The 15,760-nt window shown below is 44.8% G+C and overlaps 1 protein-coding gene across 1 annotated transcript in view; it reads right to left on the reverse strand.

Moving 5' to 3' along the window:
- Positions 1–15,760, reverse strand: part of LRRIQ1 (leucine rich repeats and IQ motif containing 1) — a 323,521-nt gene that overhangs the window by 1,003 nt on the left and 306,758 nt on the right. The window contains exons 24-26 of the mRNA XM_063927664.1: positions 13,014–13,074; positions 7,328–7,445; positions 1–2 (exon numbers count right to left, since the gene is read on the reverse strand). The exon at positions 1–2 is cut by the window's left edge and continues 1,003 nt beyond it. Of these exons, the coding sequence (XP_063783734.1) occupies positions 1–2; positions 7,328–7,445; positions 13,014–13,074 (181 nt within the window). The remainder of the gene's footprint in view (positions 3–7,327; positions 7,446–13,013; positions 13,075–15,760) is intronic.

Below are 15,760 nucleotides of genomic sequence, written 5' to 3' on the forward strand. Positions count from 1 at the left end.
GTCTAAAAGAATGAAAAAGGACAAATATTTTATCATAAATAATTTTTGACTAAAAAGATCAACCTGTTCCAGATTGCAGTGCAGTCCAAGGTTACCATAGCTGGGTTCTAAAACATTTTTAAAACATATTTTGTGAGTAGAATGCAGGTAACATAGGGGCAGATGTATTAACCTGGAGAAGGCATAATGAAGTGTTAAACCAGTGATAAGTGAAAGGTGATAAATGCACCAGCCAATCAGCTCCAATATGTAAATTAACAGTTAGGATCTTATTTGGCTGGTGCCTTTATCACCTTGCACATATCACTGGTTTATCACTTCCTTATGCCTTCTCCAGTTTAATACATCTGCCCACAATGTCAAATGTTATTTGTTACATCCTGTATTTCCTATATGGATTCTAGATCATACGCTACAATAGCACTAAAGAAATATGTAATACAATTTCTAGGTGCTGAAATTGGCAGTGACATTACAGAAAACCTAAGAATACATGCAACAATGTAAGCTCTTAAAATGAAATAAAATCTAACCAACAAAAATCAGTTGATGTCAGGAAATGTACGCAAAGTATTTTTTAATTAACTAGTGCTTAAAAACACAAAAATATAACAGTAGTAAGACTGTAAAGTGGATAATAAGAATTTACTTACCGATAATTCTATTTCTCGTAGTCCGTAGTGGATGCTGGGGACTCCGTAAGGACCATGGGGAATAGCGGCTCCGCAGGAGACTGGGCACAAAAGTAAAGCTTTAGAACTACCTGGTGTGCACTGGCTCCTCCCCCTATGACCCTCCTCCAAGCCTCAGTTAGGATACTGTGCCCGGACGAGCGTACACAATAAGGAAGGATTTTGAATCCCGGGTAAGACTCATACCAGCCACACCAATCACACCATATAACTTGTGTTCTAAACCCAGTTAACAGCATGATAACAGAGGAGCCTCTAGAAAAGATGGCTCACTACAGCAATAACCCGATTTTTTGGTAACAATAACTATGTACCAGTATTGCAGACAATCCGCACTTGGGATGGGCGCCCAGCATCCACTACGGACTATGAGAAATAGAATTATCGGTAAGTAAATTCTTATTTTCTCTGACGTCCTAGTGGATGCTGGGGACTCCGTAAGGACCATGGGGATTATACCAAAGCTCCCAAACGGGCGGGAGAGTGCGGATGACTCTGCAGCACCAAATGAGAGAACTCCAGGTCCTCCTCAGCCAGGGTATCAAATTTGTAGAATTTTTACAAACGTATTTGCTCCTGACCAAGTAGCTGCTCGGCAAAGTTGTAAAGCCGAGACCCCTCGGGCAGCCGCCCAAGATGAGCCCACCTTCCTTGTGGAATGGGCTTTTACAGATTTTGGCTGTGGCAGGCCTGCCACAGAATGTGCAAGCTGAATTGTACTACAAATCCAACGAGCAATAGTCTGCTTAGAAGCAGGAGCACCCAGCTTGTTGGGTGCATACAGAATAAACAACGAGTCAGATTTTCTGACTCCAGCCGTCCTGGAAACCTATATTTCCAGGGCACTGACAACGTCTAGCAACTTGGAGTCCTCCAAGTCCCAAGTAGCCGCAGGCACCACAATAGGTTGATTCAGGTGAAACGCTGAAAACCACCTTAGGGAGAAACTGAGGACAAGTCCTCAATTCCGCCCTGTCCGAATGGAAAATCAGATGAGGGCTTTTACAGGATAAAGCCGCCAATTCTGACACGCACCTGGCCCAGGCCAGGGCCAACAGCATGACCACTTTCCATGTGAGATATTTTAACTCCACATATTTAAGTGGTTCAAACCAATGTGACTTTTGGAACCCAAAAACTACATTTAGATCCCAAGGTGCCACTGGAGGCACAAAAGGAGGCTGTATATACAGTACCCCTTTCACAAACGTCTGAACTTCAGGGACTGAAGCTAGTTCTTTTTGGAAGAAAATTGACAGGGCCGAAATTTGAACCTTAATGGACCCCCATTTCAGGCCCATAGACACTCCTGTTTGCAGGAAATGTAGGAATCGACCTAGTTGAAAATTCCTCCGTCGGGGCCTTACTGGCCTCGCACCACGCAACATATTTTCGCCAAATGCGGTGATAATGTTTTGCGGTTATATCTTTCCTGGCTTTGATCAGGATAGGAATGACTTCATCCGGAATGCCTTTCTCCTTCAGGATCCGGCGTTCAACCGCCATGCCGTCAAACGCAGCCGCGGTAAGTCTTGGAACAGACAGGGTCCTTGCTGGAGCAGGTCCCTTCTTAGAGGTAGAGGCCACGGATCCTCCGTGAGCATCTCTTGAAGTTCCGGTTACCAAGTCCTTCTTGGCCAATCCGGAGCCACGAATATAGTGCTTACTCCTCTCCATCTTATAATTCTCAGTACCTTGGGTATGAGAGGCAGAGGAGGGAACACATACACTGACTGGTACACCCACTGTGTTACCAGAGCGTCTACAGCTATTGCCTGAGGGTCCCTTGACCTGGCGCAATACTTGTCGAGTTTTATAAACATGTGGAAGACTTCTGGGTGAAGTCCCCACTCTCCCGGGTGGGGGTCGTGTCTGCTGAGGAAGTCTGCTTCCCAGTTGTCCACTCCCGGAATGAATACTGCTGACAGTGCTATCACATGATTTTCCGCCCAGCGAAGAATCCTTGCAGCTTCTGCCTTGCCCTCCTGCTTCTTGTGTCACCCTGTCTGTTTACGTGGGTGACTGCCGTGATGTTGTCCGAATGGATCAACTCCGGGTGACCTTGAAGCAGAGGTCTTGCTGAGCTTAGAGCATTGTAAATGGCCCTTAGCTTCAGGATATTTATGTGAAGTGATGTCTCAAGGCTTGACCATAAGCTCTGGAAATTCCTTCCCTGTGTGACTGCTCCCCAGCCTCGCAGGCTGGCATCCGTGGTCACCAGGACCCAGTCCTGAATGTCGAATCTGCGGCCCTCTAGAAGATGAGCACTCTGCAACCACCACAGGAGAGACACCCTTGTGCTTGGTGACAGGGTTATCCGCTGATGCATCTGAAGATGCGACCCGGACCATTTGTCCAGCAGGTCCCACTGGAAAGTTCTTGCGTGGAATCTGCCGAATGGGATTGCTTCGTAGGAAGCCACCATTTTTCCCAGAACCCTTTCATTGATGTACTGAGACTTGGCTCGGTTATAGGAGGTTCCCGACTAGCTCGGATAACTCCCTGACTTTCTCCTCCGGGAGAAACACCTTTTTCTGGACTGTGTCCAGGATCATCCCTAGGAACAGAAGACGAGTCGTCGGAATCAGCTGCGATTTTGGAATATTGAGAATCCAATCGTGCTGCCGCAACACTACCTGAGATAGTGCTACACCGACCTCCAACTGTTCCCTGGATCTTACCCTTATCAGGGAATCGTCCAAGTAAGGGATAACTAAAATTCCCTTCCTTCGAAAGAGTATCATCATTTCGGCCATTACCTTGGTAAAGACCCGGGGTGCCGTGGACCATCCATACGGCAGCGTCTGAAACTGATAGTGACAGTTCTGTACCACAAAACTGAGGTACCCTTGGTGAGAAAGGTAAATTGGGACATGAAGGTAAGCATCCTTGATGTCCCGAGACATCATGTAGTCCCCTTCTTCCAGGTTCGCAATCATTGCTCTGAGTGACTCAATCTTGAATTTGAACCTCCGTATGTAAGTGTTCAAGATTTTAGATTTAGAATCGGTCTCACCGAGCCGTCCGGCTTCGGTACCACAACAGTGTGGAATAATACCCCGTTCCCTGTTGCAGGAGGGGTACCTTGATTATCACCTGCTGGGAATACAGCTTGTGAATGGCTTCCAAAACTGCCTCCCTGTCAGAGGGAGACATCGGTAAAGCCGACTTTAGGAAACGGCGAGGGGGAGACGTCTCGAATTCCAATTTGTACCCCTGAGATATCACCTGAAGGATCCAGGGGTCTAATTGCGAGTGAGCCCACTGCGCGCTGAAATTCATTGAGACGGGCCCCCACCGTGCCTGATTCTGCTTGTAAAGCCCCAGCGTCATACTGAGGGCTTGGCAGAGGCGGGAGAGGGCTTCTGTTCCTGGGAACTGGCTGATTTCTGCAGCCTTTTTCCTCTCCCTCTGTCACGGGGCAGAAATGAGGAACCTTTTGCCCGCTTGCCCACGAAAGGACTGCGCCTGATAATACGGCGTCTTCTTATGTTGAGAGGCGACCTGGGGTACAAACGTGGATTTCCCAGCTGTTGCCGTGGCCACCAGGTCTGAAAGACCGACCCCAAATAACTCCTCCCCTTAATAAGGCAATACTTCCAAATGCCGTTTGGAATCCGCATCACCTGACCACTGTCGTGTCCATAACCCTCTACTGGCAGAAATGGACAGCGCACTTAGACTTGATGCCAGTCGGCAAATATTCCGCTGTGCATCACGCATATATAGAAATGCATCTTTTAAATGCTCTATAGGCAATAATATACTGTCCCTATCTAGGGTATCAATATTTTCAGTCAGGGAATCCGACCACGCCAACCCAGCACTGCACATCCAGGCTGAGGCGATTGCTGGTCGCAGTATAACACCAGTATGTGTGTAAATACATTTTAGGATACCCTCCTGCTTTCTATCAGCAGGATCCTTAAGGGCGGCCATCTCAGGAGAGGGTAGAGCCCTTGTTCTTACAAGCGTGTGAGCGCTTTATCCACCCTAGGGGGTGTTTCCCAACGCACCCTAACCTCTGGCGGGAAAGGATATAATGCCAATAACATTTTAGAAATTATCAGTTGTTATCGGGGGAAACCCACGCATCATCACACACCTCATTTAATTTCTCAGATTCAGGAAAACTACAGGTAGTTTTTCCTCACCGAACATAATACCCCTTTTTGGTGGTACTCGTATTATCAGAAATGTGTAAAACATTTTTCATTGCCTCAATCATGTAACGTGTGGCCCTACTGGAAGTCACATTTGTCTCTTCACCGTCGACACTGGAGTCAGTATCCGTGTCGGCGTCTATATCTGCCATCTGAGGTAACGGGCGCTTTAGAGCCCCTGACGGCCTATGAGACGTCTGGACAGGCACAAGCTGAGTAGCCGGCTGTCTCATGTCAACCACTGTCTTTTATACAGAGCTGACACTGTCACATAAATCCTTCCAACAGTTCATCCACTCAGGTGTCGACCCTCTAGGGGGTGACATCACTATTACAGGCAATCTGCTCCGTCTCCACATCATTTTTCTCCTCATACATGTCGACACAAACGTACCGACACACAGCACACACATAGGGAATGCTCTGACAGAGGACAGGACCCCACTAGCCCTTTGGGGAGACAGAGGGAGAGTTTGCCAGCACACACCAGAGCGCTATATATATACAGCGATAACCTTTTATAAGTGTTTTTCCCCTTATAGCTGCTGTATTTTTAATACTGCGCGTAATTAGTGCCCCCCTCTCTTTTTTAACCCTTTCTGTAGTGTAGTGACTGCAGGGGAGAGCCAGGGAGCTTCCCTCCAACGGAGCTGTGAGGGAAAATGGCGCCAGTGTGCTGAGGAGATAGGCTCCGCCCCCTTCTCGGCGGCCTTATCTCCCGTTTTTCTGTGTATTCTGGCAGGGGTTAAATTCATCCATATAGCCCAGGAGCTATATGTGATGCATTATTTTTTTTGCCATCCAAGGTGTTTTTTATTGCGTCTCAGGGCGCCCCCCCCCAGCGCCCTGCACCCTCAGTGACCGGAGTGTGAAGTGTGCTGAGAGCAATGGCGCACAGCTGCAGTGCTGTGCGCTACCTTGTTGAAGACAGGACGTCTTCTGCCGCCGATTTTCCGGACCTCTTCTGTCTTCTGGCTCTGTAAGGGGGCCGGCGGCGCGGCTCTGGGACCTATCCATGGCTGGGCCTGTGATCGGTCCCTCTGGAGCTAATGTCCAGTAGCCTAAGAAGCCCAATCCACTCTGCACGCAGGTGAGTTCGCTTCTTCTCCCCTTAGTCCCTCGATGCAGTGAGCCTGTTGCCAGCAGGTCTCACTGAACATAAAAAACCTAAAACTAAACTTTTCACTAAGCAGCTCAGGAGAGCCACCTAGTGTGCACCCTTCTCGTTCGGGCACAAAAATCTATCTGAGGCTTGGAGGAGGGTCATAGGGGGAGGAGCCAGTGCACACCAGGTAGTTCTAAAGCTTTACTTTTGTGCCCAGTCTCCTGCGGAGCCGCTATTCCCCATGGTCCTTACGGAGTCCCCAGCATCCACTAGGACGTCAGAGAAAATATGTTTATCATTTAAAAGGATATCTAAATCTAAACATTAAAAGATTTTAATGAATCTCTAATTTTGGAGAAAACTAATACCGCTGCCCTAATGAATACAATGGAAAGAGTCCTGTGATTGTGCTCCTTGCAGCCCCAATTTGGTATGCTGGGTTAGATTTAAAATTGGGCAGATGGTACTGCAGTTCCACATAAAAACAGGCTCTACATCAGGCCTGGCCAACCTGTGGCTCTCCAGATGTTGTGAAAATACACATCCCAGCATGCTCTGCCACAGTTTTAGAATTCCCTAATAGCAAAACTGTGGCAAGGCATGATGGGTCTTGTAGTTTTACAACAGCTGGAGAACCACAGGTTGGAAAGGCCTGCTCTACATCTGACAGTGTGATTATAACTAGCTGCCCATCTGGCCACATAATCGGGCATAAATTATAAGTATTATAATTGTATCTCTATTTTGCTCAAAAGATTATGCAATTTTTGGACTTTTATATATGTGGGAGACATTGGAGCTGTCTACATAGGGGCGTACATGCCTACTGGCCGTACCACACAGCACTGGTCACAATAGGCATTTGTCACAAAAGGCCCTTGACGGCTTGATTGATTGCAAGCGCAGTGTGTCCCCTCGTGGGCTTGCTGCGCTCGCCATGCCTCAGGCCTGGTGGCAACCTTCGGTCACCACAGGGTTATATTCCCCTTGAGGTGGTGGCATTGACCACCACCCAAGTGGGGATTCCGATAACCGGTATTTCACCAGGTGTCGTTATTCTGGCAGCCGGTAAATTGACTGCCTCCCAAGGTAAATACTGTCTGGTTTTGCATGTAGCCCACAATTCTGAATAGCTTGACTTTCACACTGCAGTTTAGATTTGAGCTGGGACACACCTAAATCTCTGCATATTTTAAATCTGCCCCACCTGCAGTGCAATATTTTTTTTTTGTTGTCAAGCATGCAAAGTTACTTTTTTGCCTTGCCCCTAACACATACATCAGCCGCTCTATGACTATCTTATTGTACAATAGAAAGATAAACATATCCCTATACAAGTTATGTTATTTCCAATAGTCATTACTAACGTGAAGATGCTGCTGAGTTCATTTGTGTTTCCAATTTCTTTTCTCTGTTCTGACTTAAGGTACTTCCAGACTTCACAGACAGAAGTTCTAAGTCATCATCTTCTTTGCTTACAGCACCCTACAGTTAGTGACATAAAGTAATGTATTATTTGTTTTTAAAGAAACAGACCAGGGTAAGTGTATTATGCACAAAAAATCAACAGCAACAATTGCTTTCAAAGTTATGTTGCACCTAATGGTTCAAAATTAATTGCTGGTGTTTTGCTACAGGTTACAGCATATTTGTATAATCCTTTTCTGTTAATTATCCCCAAGGAAATAAATATATTTTACATATTTAATTATAGTGAATACTGCGCTCATCTTGGGAAGTGACATGTGTGTGTGTGTGTGTGTGGGGGGGGGGGGGGTGGCTTCTGTCCTTTGTGTTTAGAGAATATGGGGTGATACAGCGCAGAACAGAGTCTATTAGGTGGTAGGGTTGCGGGAGACTATACAACTAGGGTGTGCATCTCCCGTGTATGTTGAGAATGTATTGGTGTGTAAAATAAGTCTGTGCTAGTTAAAAGTCTAATGAATGTCCTCACAATTTGTATGGACTAAAATTGCCTTTATTGTTTAAAGGTAGACACAATGCTCCTGTTACAATATAAAGGCATAATTGCGTGGTAAGAGTGTGTGGAATATCTCAGTGGGGTGCACAAACAGGTAAATCTGTCATATAAATAGGGGCTGTTATGTTGGTGCCTGTGGCTGGTATCTAACCCTGTTCAGGGATGTGGTGGGGTAAGGAGTAACCAAAATTTGGGTCCAGATGTCAGTGGTAGGTGTCCAGTTAGCTGGTAAAAGTCTCATCCACAGCCTTGTGGATTCTTAATGTATGCCCAGTGTCTCCCATGTACCTGGGGTGACAGCGGGTTGTGTAGTAGTTATGAGGACTCCATGAAAATCCCTTTATGTAGATAACATTTTTAATGGTACCTCTACAGTGGGTGCTCTATTCTCCAGCCAGATAGGAGTTTGGATGTCCCACCCTGCTGCTCCTGCTGTCTGTGTTCCAGTGTGTGCAAATGGTATGTGCCTTTGTGGGTTATGCAGATTGTGGCTGAGACCAAAGCTGGTGACCAATCACCAGTCCTGGCAGTTCAGCACACAATCTGCAGCAGCTATCAGTTGGGCACATGCTAGTATCAGCGGCACTGCCCAGCGGCCAGAGGGTTAACAGCTGCCCCAAGGTAGTTGGGCTTGATCCGGAGGGATCCTTGCACTGAATGCAAATGCAATGTGACATGGCAGAGGTTGCACGCATGGCCATTGGCTTAGATCCCTGTCAGTCATTACTACAGAGTATAGCAGCGGCTGTAGGGCTGCGGTGCGTTGCCCTATGCACTAATGGTGGCATGAGTCATGATTGGCTCACTCAATCTCGGCTCACGCATTATTGCTCCACCCCCGTGGGCTGGCTAATGTTAGCCAGCATGAGGCAGTTGGTAGTCCATCAGCGGGGAAGGAGCATGCAAAAACTCCAGAAGAAAAACGATGCTGGAAGTCCTGGGGGGTATTGGCCATGAAAAAGACCTTAAAGTCCATTGCCCAAATCCTTTTCTTGTGAAGACAAATATATTTCAAAAGATGTAGTGCAAGCATGTCAAACTCTTGGCCCTCCAGCTGTTGTGAAACTACAAGTCCCAGCATGCTTTGCCAGCATACCTTCCACTGATCAGCTGGTAAGGCATGCTGGGACTTGTAGTTTCACAACAGCTGGGTGACTATGAGTTTGACATGCCTGATGTAGAGTAATGGTTCATCTGAAAGTAATGGTTTTATCTTTGATGAAAGTAGCATAATTTTCCCCAAAAAATTTCACTCTACTTTTCAAAGTGGAATTTCCACATTATTGTACACAGGTATACAATTATTATATCTTATTATAATATTTGATGTAAGATATTAAAACAATATTTGCCCATGAGAATGTTGAAGTATGAGTGTGCTACTGTGCAAAATTCATATTGGTTTCTACAGGGATATAATTTTGGTTTCATACCCTAACCAAAATGGCCACCAAACCTACTACCGCGCATATGCAGCGCCACTTTGTCACTTTGTTAGAATGCCAAACAGGGAGACAGACGTTTTCACTAAGCTCTGGGAAGACCCTGCTATAGACCTGCAATTACACTATGACACCTGCCTCTTACCACTAGAGAGACTGGTACCATTTGCATCCACACAACTAACCATGAGCCTAATTCAGATCTGATCGTAGATGTGCTAAATTTAGCACATCTACGATCATTTTCTCAGACATGTGGGGGGACGCTTAGCACAGGGCTAGTCCGCTCCGCATGTCTGGCTCTGCCCCCCCCCCCCCCCCCCCCTGCACTGGTGCAAAAGCACTGCACGGCGGCGATGCTTTTGCACCCAGAGAGTAGCTCCCTGCCTGTGCATCTCTTGCGCTCTGGCAGGGAGCTACCCGCCACGTCCCGGGTCGCAGCGGCTGCGTGTGATGTCACGCAGCTGCCGTGGCCCGCCCCCCCAACGGTCCCTGACATGCCTGCGTTTACCAGGCCATGCCCAGCCAATGGCGTTTTAATGCCGTTGGCAAGCCCCCTCCCGCCCTGCGACCGCCTCTGCCTGTCAATCAGGCAGAGGCGATCACAGATCTGAGATGCTTTTAGCATCTCACTGGGCTCCCGGGGAGTGCACGCTACAGAAAAAATTCAGACTGCGATTGCTGCCGCTACAGAGATGCAGTCTGAATTACCCCCCATGATCCAGATACAGTCACTAACTGGTGAGCTGAATACCACTTTGCTCCACACAAGCTCAGCTCCATGACCAGTGCATCTGTGAGCATGGCTGTACAATTGATACCAATAAACCAACTACCTGGTAAAGCAATTGGGCTGTTCTACATCTCAGGCCATCCACTAGTGTGTACATATGTACACTCTGCCATACCACTGCCACCTGTACACACACATTCCAACAAAGAAAATAACCAAGTAAGAACATTAAACACTCCCTTTCCTCTCCGATCATAATGTCATTATAGTGTTTCTGGAGGAGAGGACAACTGAACCTTTTCCGGAATTATCTATCAAACTTGCAGGTATTTATCTGGTGTGCACTCACAGGGCCTGATTCTGAGTCAGAGGCAGTGTCATAGCCAAATGCAGTAGGCCGATCTCTGCAGATGCCTGGGAGGAGCACAATGCATGTACTCGGATTGTCAGTGTTCAGGGATGCAGTACAGAATCAGATGCAGGTTCTGTGAATTTTAGAGGGTGTTCCTGGGAGATAACAGGTATGTGGTGTGCTGCGGGCATGTGTCTGAAAGTGGCTGCATCCAAAGACCACAGCTGCTTACACAGCTGGCCATACTCAGATGGAGAAGCTGCACCTTCCTATGGGCTGGTGCAAGTTTTGATGGTGCGACCGATGGTGCATCTAAACACACAGAGAGAAGCTGCAAGTGGGAGTCTCAGTTTGTATATTTGCAACCCGTGCAAAGGGTGATAGAGAGCGGCTTTGCATTACCCACCGTGCATAGGAAAGCAAGGACAGCGATTCAGTGAGTAATTGAAACCGTACGGTTCTTTCATATCATATCCATCACGTGGAAAATTATACTTTACATATATGGTTACAGAGGCTGAATTTATTAGCCGGAGGACATATTCTTTCTGAACTGTGAGAGACTGAACAACTTAGAATCCAGTATATTGAAAGCTATATAGGTGAAAACCGGTGACCCACTCCTATATGTTTTTATTATAGGCATATATATGCTATTATCTGAGGTGTAATTACACCCAAGTTTTATGTGTTATATATTATTGTGGTCCATTATTAGTTTTTATTTTTCTATGTTTCTTTTTGTGTTTTATATATATATTTTTTTGCTAGCTAAATAAATTGTTTTATTATATTTGGCAGTATTATTGGATTTTCAAGCGCCGACCTGGTATTTGTTTGTTTTCTATGTGTCTGAAAGTGGCTGCATCCAAAGACCACAGCTGCTTACACAGCTGGCCATACTCAGATGGAGAAGCTGCACCTTCCTATGGGCTGGTGCAAGTTTTGATGGTGCGACCGATGGTGCATCTAAACACACAGAGAGAAGCTGCAAGTGGGAGTCTCAGTTTGTATATTTGCAGTTAGAAGATGATCAACTACTGAAACGTTAATTTTCTTATGTGTGATAAAGTGTAAATCACCAGCTCCATTGTTAGTTCTGTAAAAAAATGTCATTGTGGGTAGGCATTATAAAGATCTTCTATTGTTCAAGAAGTAGCTCAGTAAGAAGGGAATACATACATTTTACCGGCAGTGGGATCCCGGCCACCAGTATGCCGGTATCGGGGTAAGCGCTAGAAAGCACATTGCGGGACGGTGGCTCCGCTGCGCTAGTGACAGGTTATATTCTCCTTTTATGGGTGTCGGCATCTCACCACCTGTTGAGATTCCAGCGTCGGCATTGTGGCCGCCAGGATCCCGACAGGTGGTCTCGTGATTACCTCACATAAAAAGATATGGTTTTGTGTCATGTGTGGATTATGCTCTATGTACCAAATCTACATGCAGTATATACAGTGTACAAGGTGCTAAAGATTGCAAGTAGGAGTGCTCTATTTAACAGCCTAGTAGGTTCGTACAATTGTCCCTATAAGATTCACAAAGAAATGTGCACCTATTTGCCAAAGTCATGGAGAGATACTATGATTGAGTACTTAAATCTAATTTGCTGGTCCTTTGCAGTGTGCTGGGGGAATTTGTGATTTTTTTCTAGAATAGGCGAATCAGCTTTAAACAGGCAGCATGAAACTGTTAGCTTCAGGGAGAAGAAAAGCATGGGTTTAATGCAAACCAATTGGGATAGAGCTTGTGTGCATTTTAAAGGGTGCTCAATCAACTGGAAAAGCAGAATGAGTGTAATGATAATATCATGAATCCTTGGCAAGTGGAATGTCCAGTAGCAGTAAGAGTTGGAAGCTTCAAAGAATATGAGATTCCCAATGAGTCCAGCTGATCTTAAAGAGACAAAGTGGATAGAATGGTACACCAAAGTGTAGGTGTAGTTCCGTCGGTTCCTGGTCATGCCATTTAGTGGTACATAGACTGAGAAATCATCCGTATCGCTGCACCACAGAAAGACACATTTTGTGTTATGATGTGCCTAGAAATATGGTAGTTGTATTGATAGTCAGTATGTTTTTACTTTTATAACTGATCCTTAAAAGTAATACATTATCAAGAATACAAATGAAAAAAAGAAGAAAAAAAACTGAAAACAAATCTTATGCCAAAACAGATTGTAAACCAACAGAATGCAGTCTGATCTCAATGCAGATATCATTTAGTTACAGTTTTCTATATATAACAACTAATAATAAATGCTCAACCATGAATAATAAGCATGTAAATAGAACCTCTGATTTCTGGTTTTTGATATAACCCGTGTGACCTTTGCTACTAAGCTACATAGCTCACCGAAAAACACCTTGATACAATTATAGATCTATTATTTATGGTTTTTCAACCATCTATAGTATTATAGCAGACAATTTTGTGGCATGTTTAACATATGGCCATTTATTGTATGTAAATATATTCATAGTATTTGGTGGTTGCAATACTATCAGATAATATTCCTTAAAGGCAAGTAGGGGATAAATCTTACCACAAGCTGAACACGTCCCCCATTCAAAACTTCATGATTCAATTCAGGCAGCAAACGCTTGCTACAATAAAAGTAAATCAACATTTATTATATCCATTTAACTCTGCTTGAGAAGTGGTAATTCCCATACTTGATGTAGGTGGACAGAAATGGAAATTCCTTTTAGCTGACATATTTGAAAACACTCAATTTGCATGCACATATTTCTGGCTGTTATCTGTGAAGTGTGCATGTGGAGCATGAAAAGTACAGTGGCAATATTAGAGGGAGATATGCAAAAAAAGAATGTTACTGTGTTGTGTTCTAGTTTAATTAAGCCATTGTATTTCTTCAATGATTACATTTCCACATCTATGATGGGACCTTACATGACGTTTAAAGCACTTGTTCCACTGCTAAGTGGATGTTTTGTGAGTGAATGCAGCGTGGATTTCTGTGACTGTTGAATGAGCACATTTTTCTTGTAATTTTTCCGATTTACTAAAAATTAACTGATTTTCTCTTCTACAAAATACAACATAATGGTTCACACTGATATCACATTGTTCTCATTATACTCTGTGTTCTTAAAGGCACTGTAGTGTATACCCATAGTAAAGATTTCACTGTAGATTATCAACTCAATAGGGTCAGATATCTTGGAACCCCTTACTGGCAGGAAGTATTTTATAATTTCATCACTGCTCACACCTCTGGTTTTGACCATTTTAGTCAAGAGAAGGGAAAAACGGTTTGCAATTAAATCATTAGTGTAACCTTTAAGTAGTATATATAATGTATATAAAATGTTTACTATTTTTGTGTACTATTTATGTTACAGACAAGTTGAAATATAAAGAAAACTGTGGTTCTTATTACTGTTTATATTGATAGATTCTACATTACTTATTTATAGTAGTTAAAACAGGATTTTAATACCTACCGGTAAATCCTTTTCTATAAGTCCGTAGAGGATGTTGGGGACACCAAAAGAACCATGGGATATAGACGGATCCGCAGGAGACATGGGAACTTTAAGACTTTCAAAGGGCGTGTGACCTGGCTCCACCCTCTATATCCCTCCCCAGACTCAGTTTGGAACTGTGCCCGGAGAGATGGACATTTTGAGGAAAGGAATTAACAACAAGGTGAGCAACATACCAGCTCACGCCGTAAACATGCCGAATAACATGGCATTCAACTGAACACATGCCAACGGACATGAACAAAATTTAGCAACAAGCTGAAGAAACCATAACACAACCTGTGTGTAACCAGACCTAAACTGCAGATAGCTGCACTGGGACGGGCGCCCAACATCCTCTACGGACTTATAGAAAAGCATTTACCGGTAGGTATTAAAATCCTGTTTTCTATTACGTCCTTGAGGATGTTGGGGACACCAAAAGAACCATGGGATTATACCAAAGCTCTATAACGGGCGGGAGAGTGCGGATGACTCTGCAGCACTGATTGACCAAACTTTAGGTCTTCATCGGCCAAGGTATCAAACTTGTAAAACTTAGCAAACGTGTTTGACCCCGACCAAGTAGCAGCCCGGCAAAGTTGTAATGCCGAGACACCCCGGGCAGCCGCCCAGGATGAGCCCACATTCCTAGTGGAATGGGCTTTTACCGATTTAGGTAACGGCAAACTTGCCGTGGAATGAGCCTGCTGAATCGTGTGACATATCCAGCGGGCAATGGTCTGCTTGGAAGCAGGATACCCAAGTTTATTGGGAGCATATAGCACAAATAGAGACTCTGTTTTTCTAACTGGAGCCGTTCTGGCAACGTAAATTTTCAAAGCTCTGACGACATCCAGAGACTTTTCCTCAGCCAAAGTGCCAGTAGCCACTGGCACCACAATAGGTTGGTTAATATGAAAAGAGGAAACCACCTTTGGCAGAAATTGTTGCTGAGTTCTCAATTCTGCCCTATCTTCATGGAAGATCAAATAAGGGCTCTTGTGAGGGGTCTGGGACTCCAGGCAACAACAAAAAGGTCGACACACCTTAGGTCGACGCCAATTGGTCTACACACCTTAGGTCGTCATGGACAAAAGGTCGACGTGGACAAAAGGTCGACAGGAACAAGGTCGACATGGAAAAAGGTCGACATGAGTTTTTTATGTTTTTTTGGTGTCGTTTTCTTCGTAGAGTGACCGGGAACCCCAATTAGTGCACCGCGTCCCCTCTCATGGCTCGTCATGCTTCGGGCATGGTGCCTTCGCTCCGCTTCGCTCGGCACAGATTACCGTTCCAATCGTAGTCCACGTGGATCGTTAAGTATGAAAAGGTTCCAAAAAAGAAAAAAATTGTGAAAAACGCATGTCGACCTTGTTCATGTCGACCTTAGAATTTGAATTTGTCGGCAGATAAGAACCACTTGGCCAATCTAGTCTGCCCCTTATTTTTTTATTTTTTTTTATATTATTTTTTATCACTAACCTTATTTGATCCTTATTTCTTTGTAAGGATATCCTTATGTCTATCCCATGCATGTTTAAATTGCTCTACTGTCTTAGCCTCTACCACCTCTGATGGGAGGCTATTCCACTTGTCCACTACCCTTTCTGTGAAATAATTTTTCCGCAAATTTCCCCTGAACCTCCCCCCCTCCAGTCTCAGTGCATGTCCTCGTGTCCTATTGCTTCTCTTCATTTGGAGAATGTTTCCCTCCTGGACTTTGTTAAAACCCTTCATATATTTGAAAGTTTCTATCATGTCTCCCCTTTCCCTTCTCTGCTCCAAACTATACATATTGAGA

Source organism: Pseudophryne corroboree, chromosome 6, assembly GCF_028390025.1.
Source record: "Pseudophryne corroboree isolate aPseCor3 chromosome 6, aPseCor3.hap2, whole genome shotgun sequence".
Classification (NCBI taxonomy): domain Eukaryota; kingdom Metazoa; phylum Chordata; class Amphibia; order Anura; family Myobatrachidae; genus Pseudophryne; species Pseudophryne corroboree.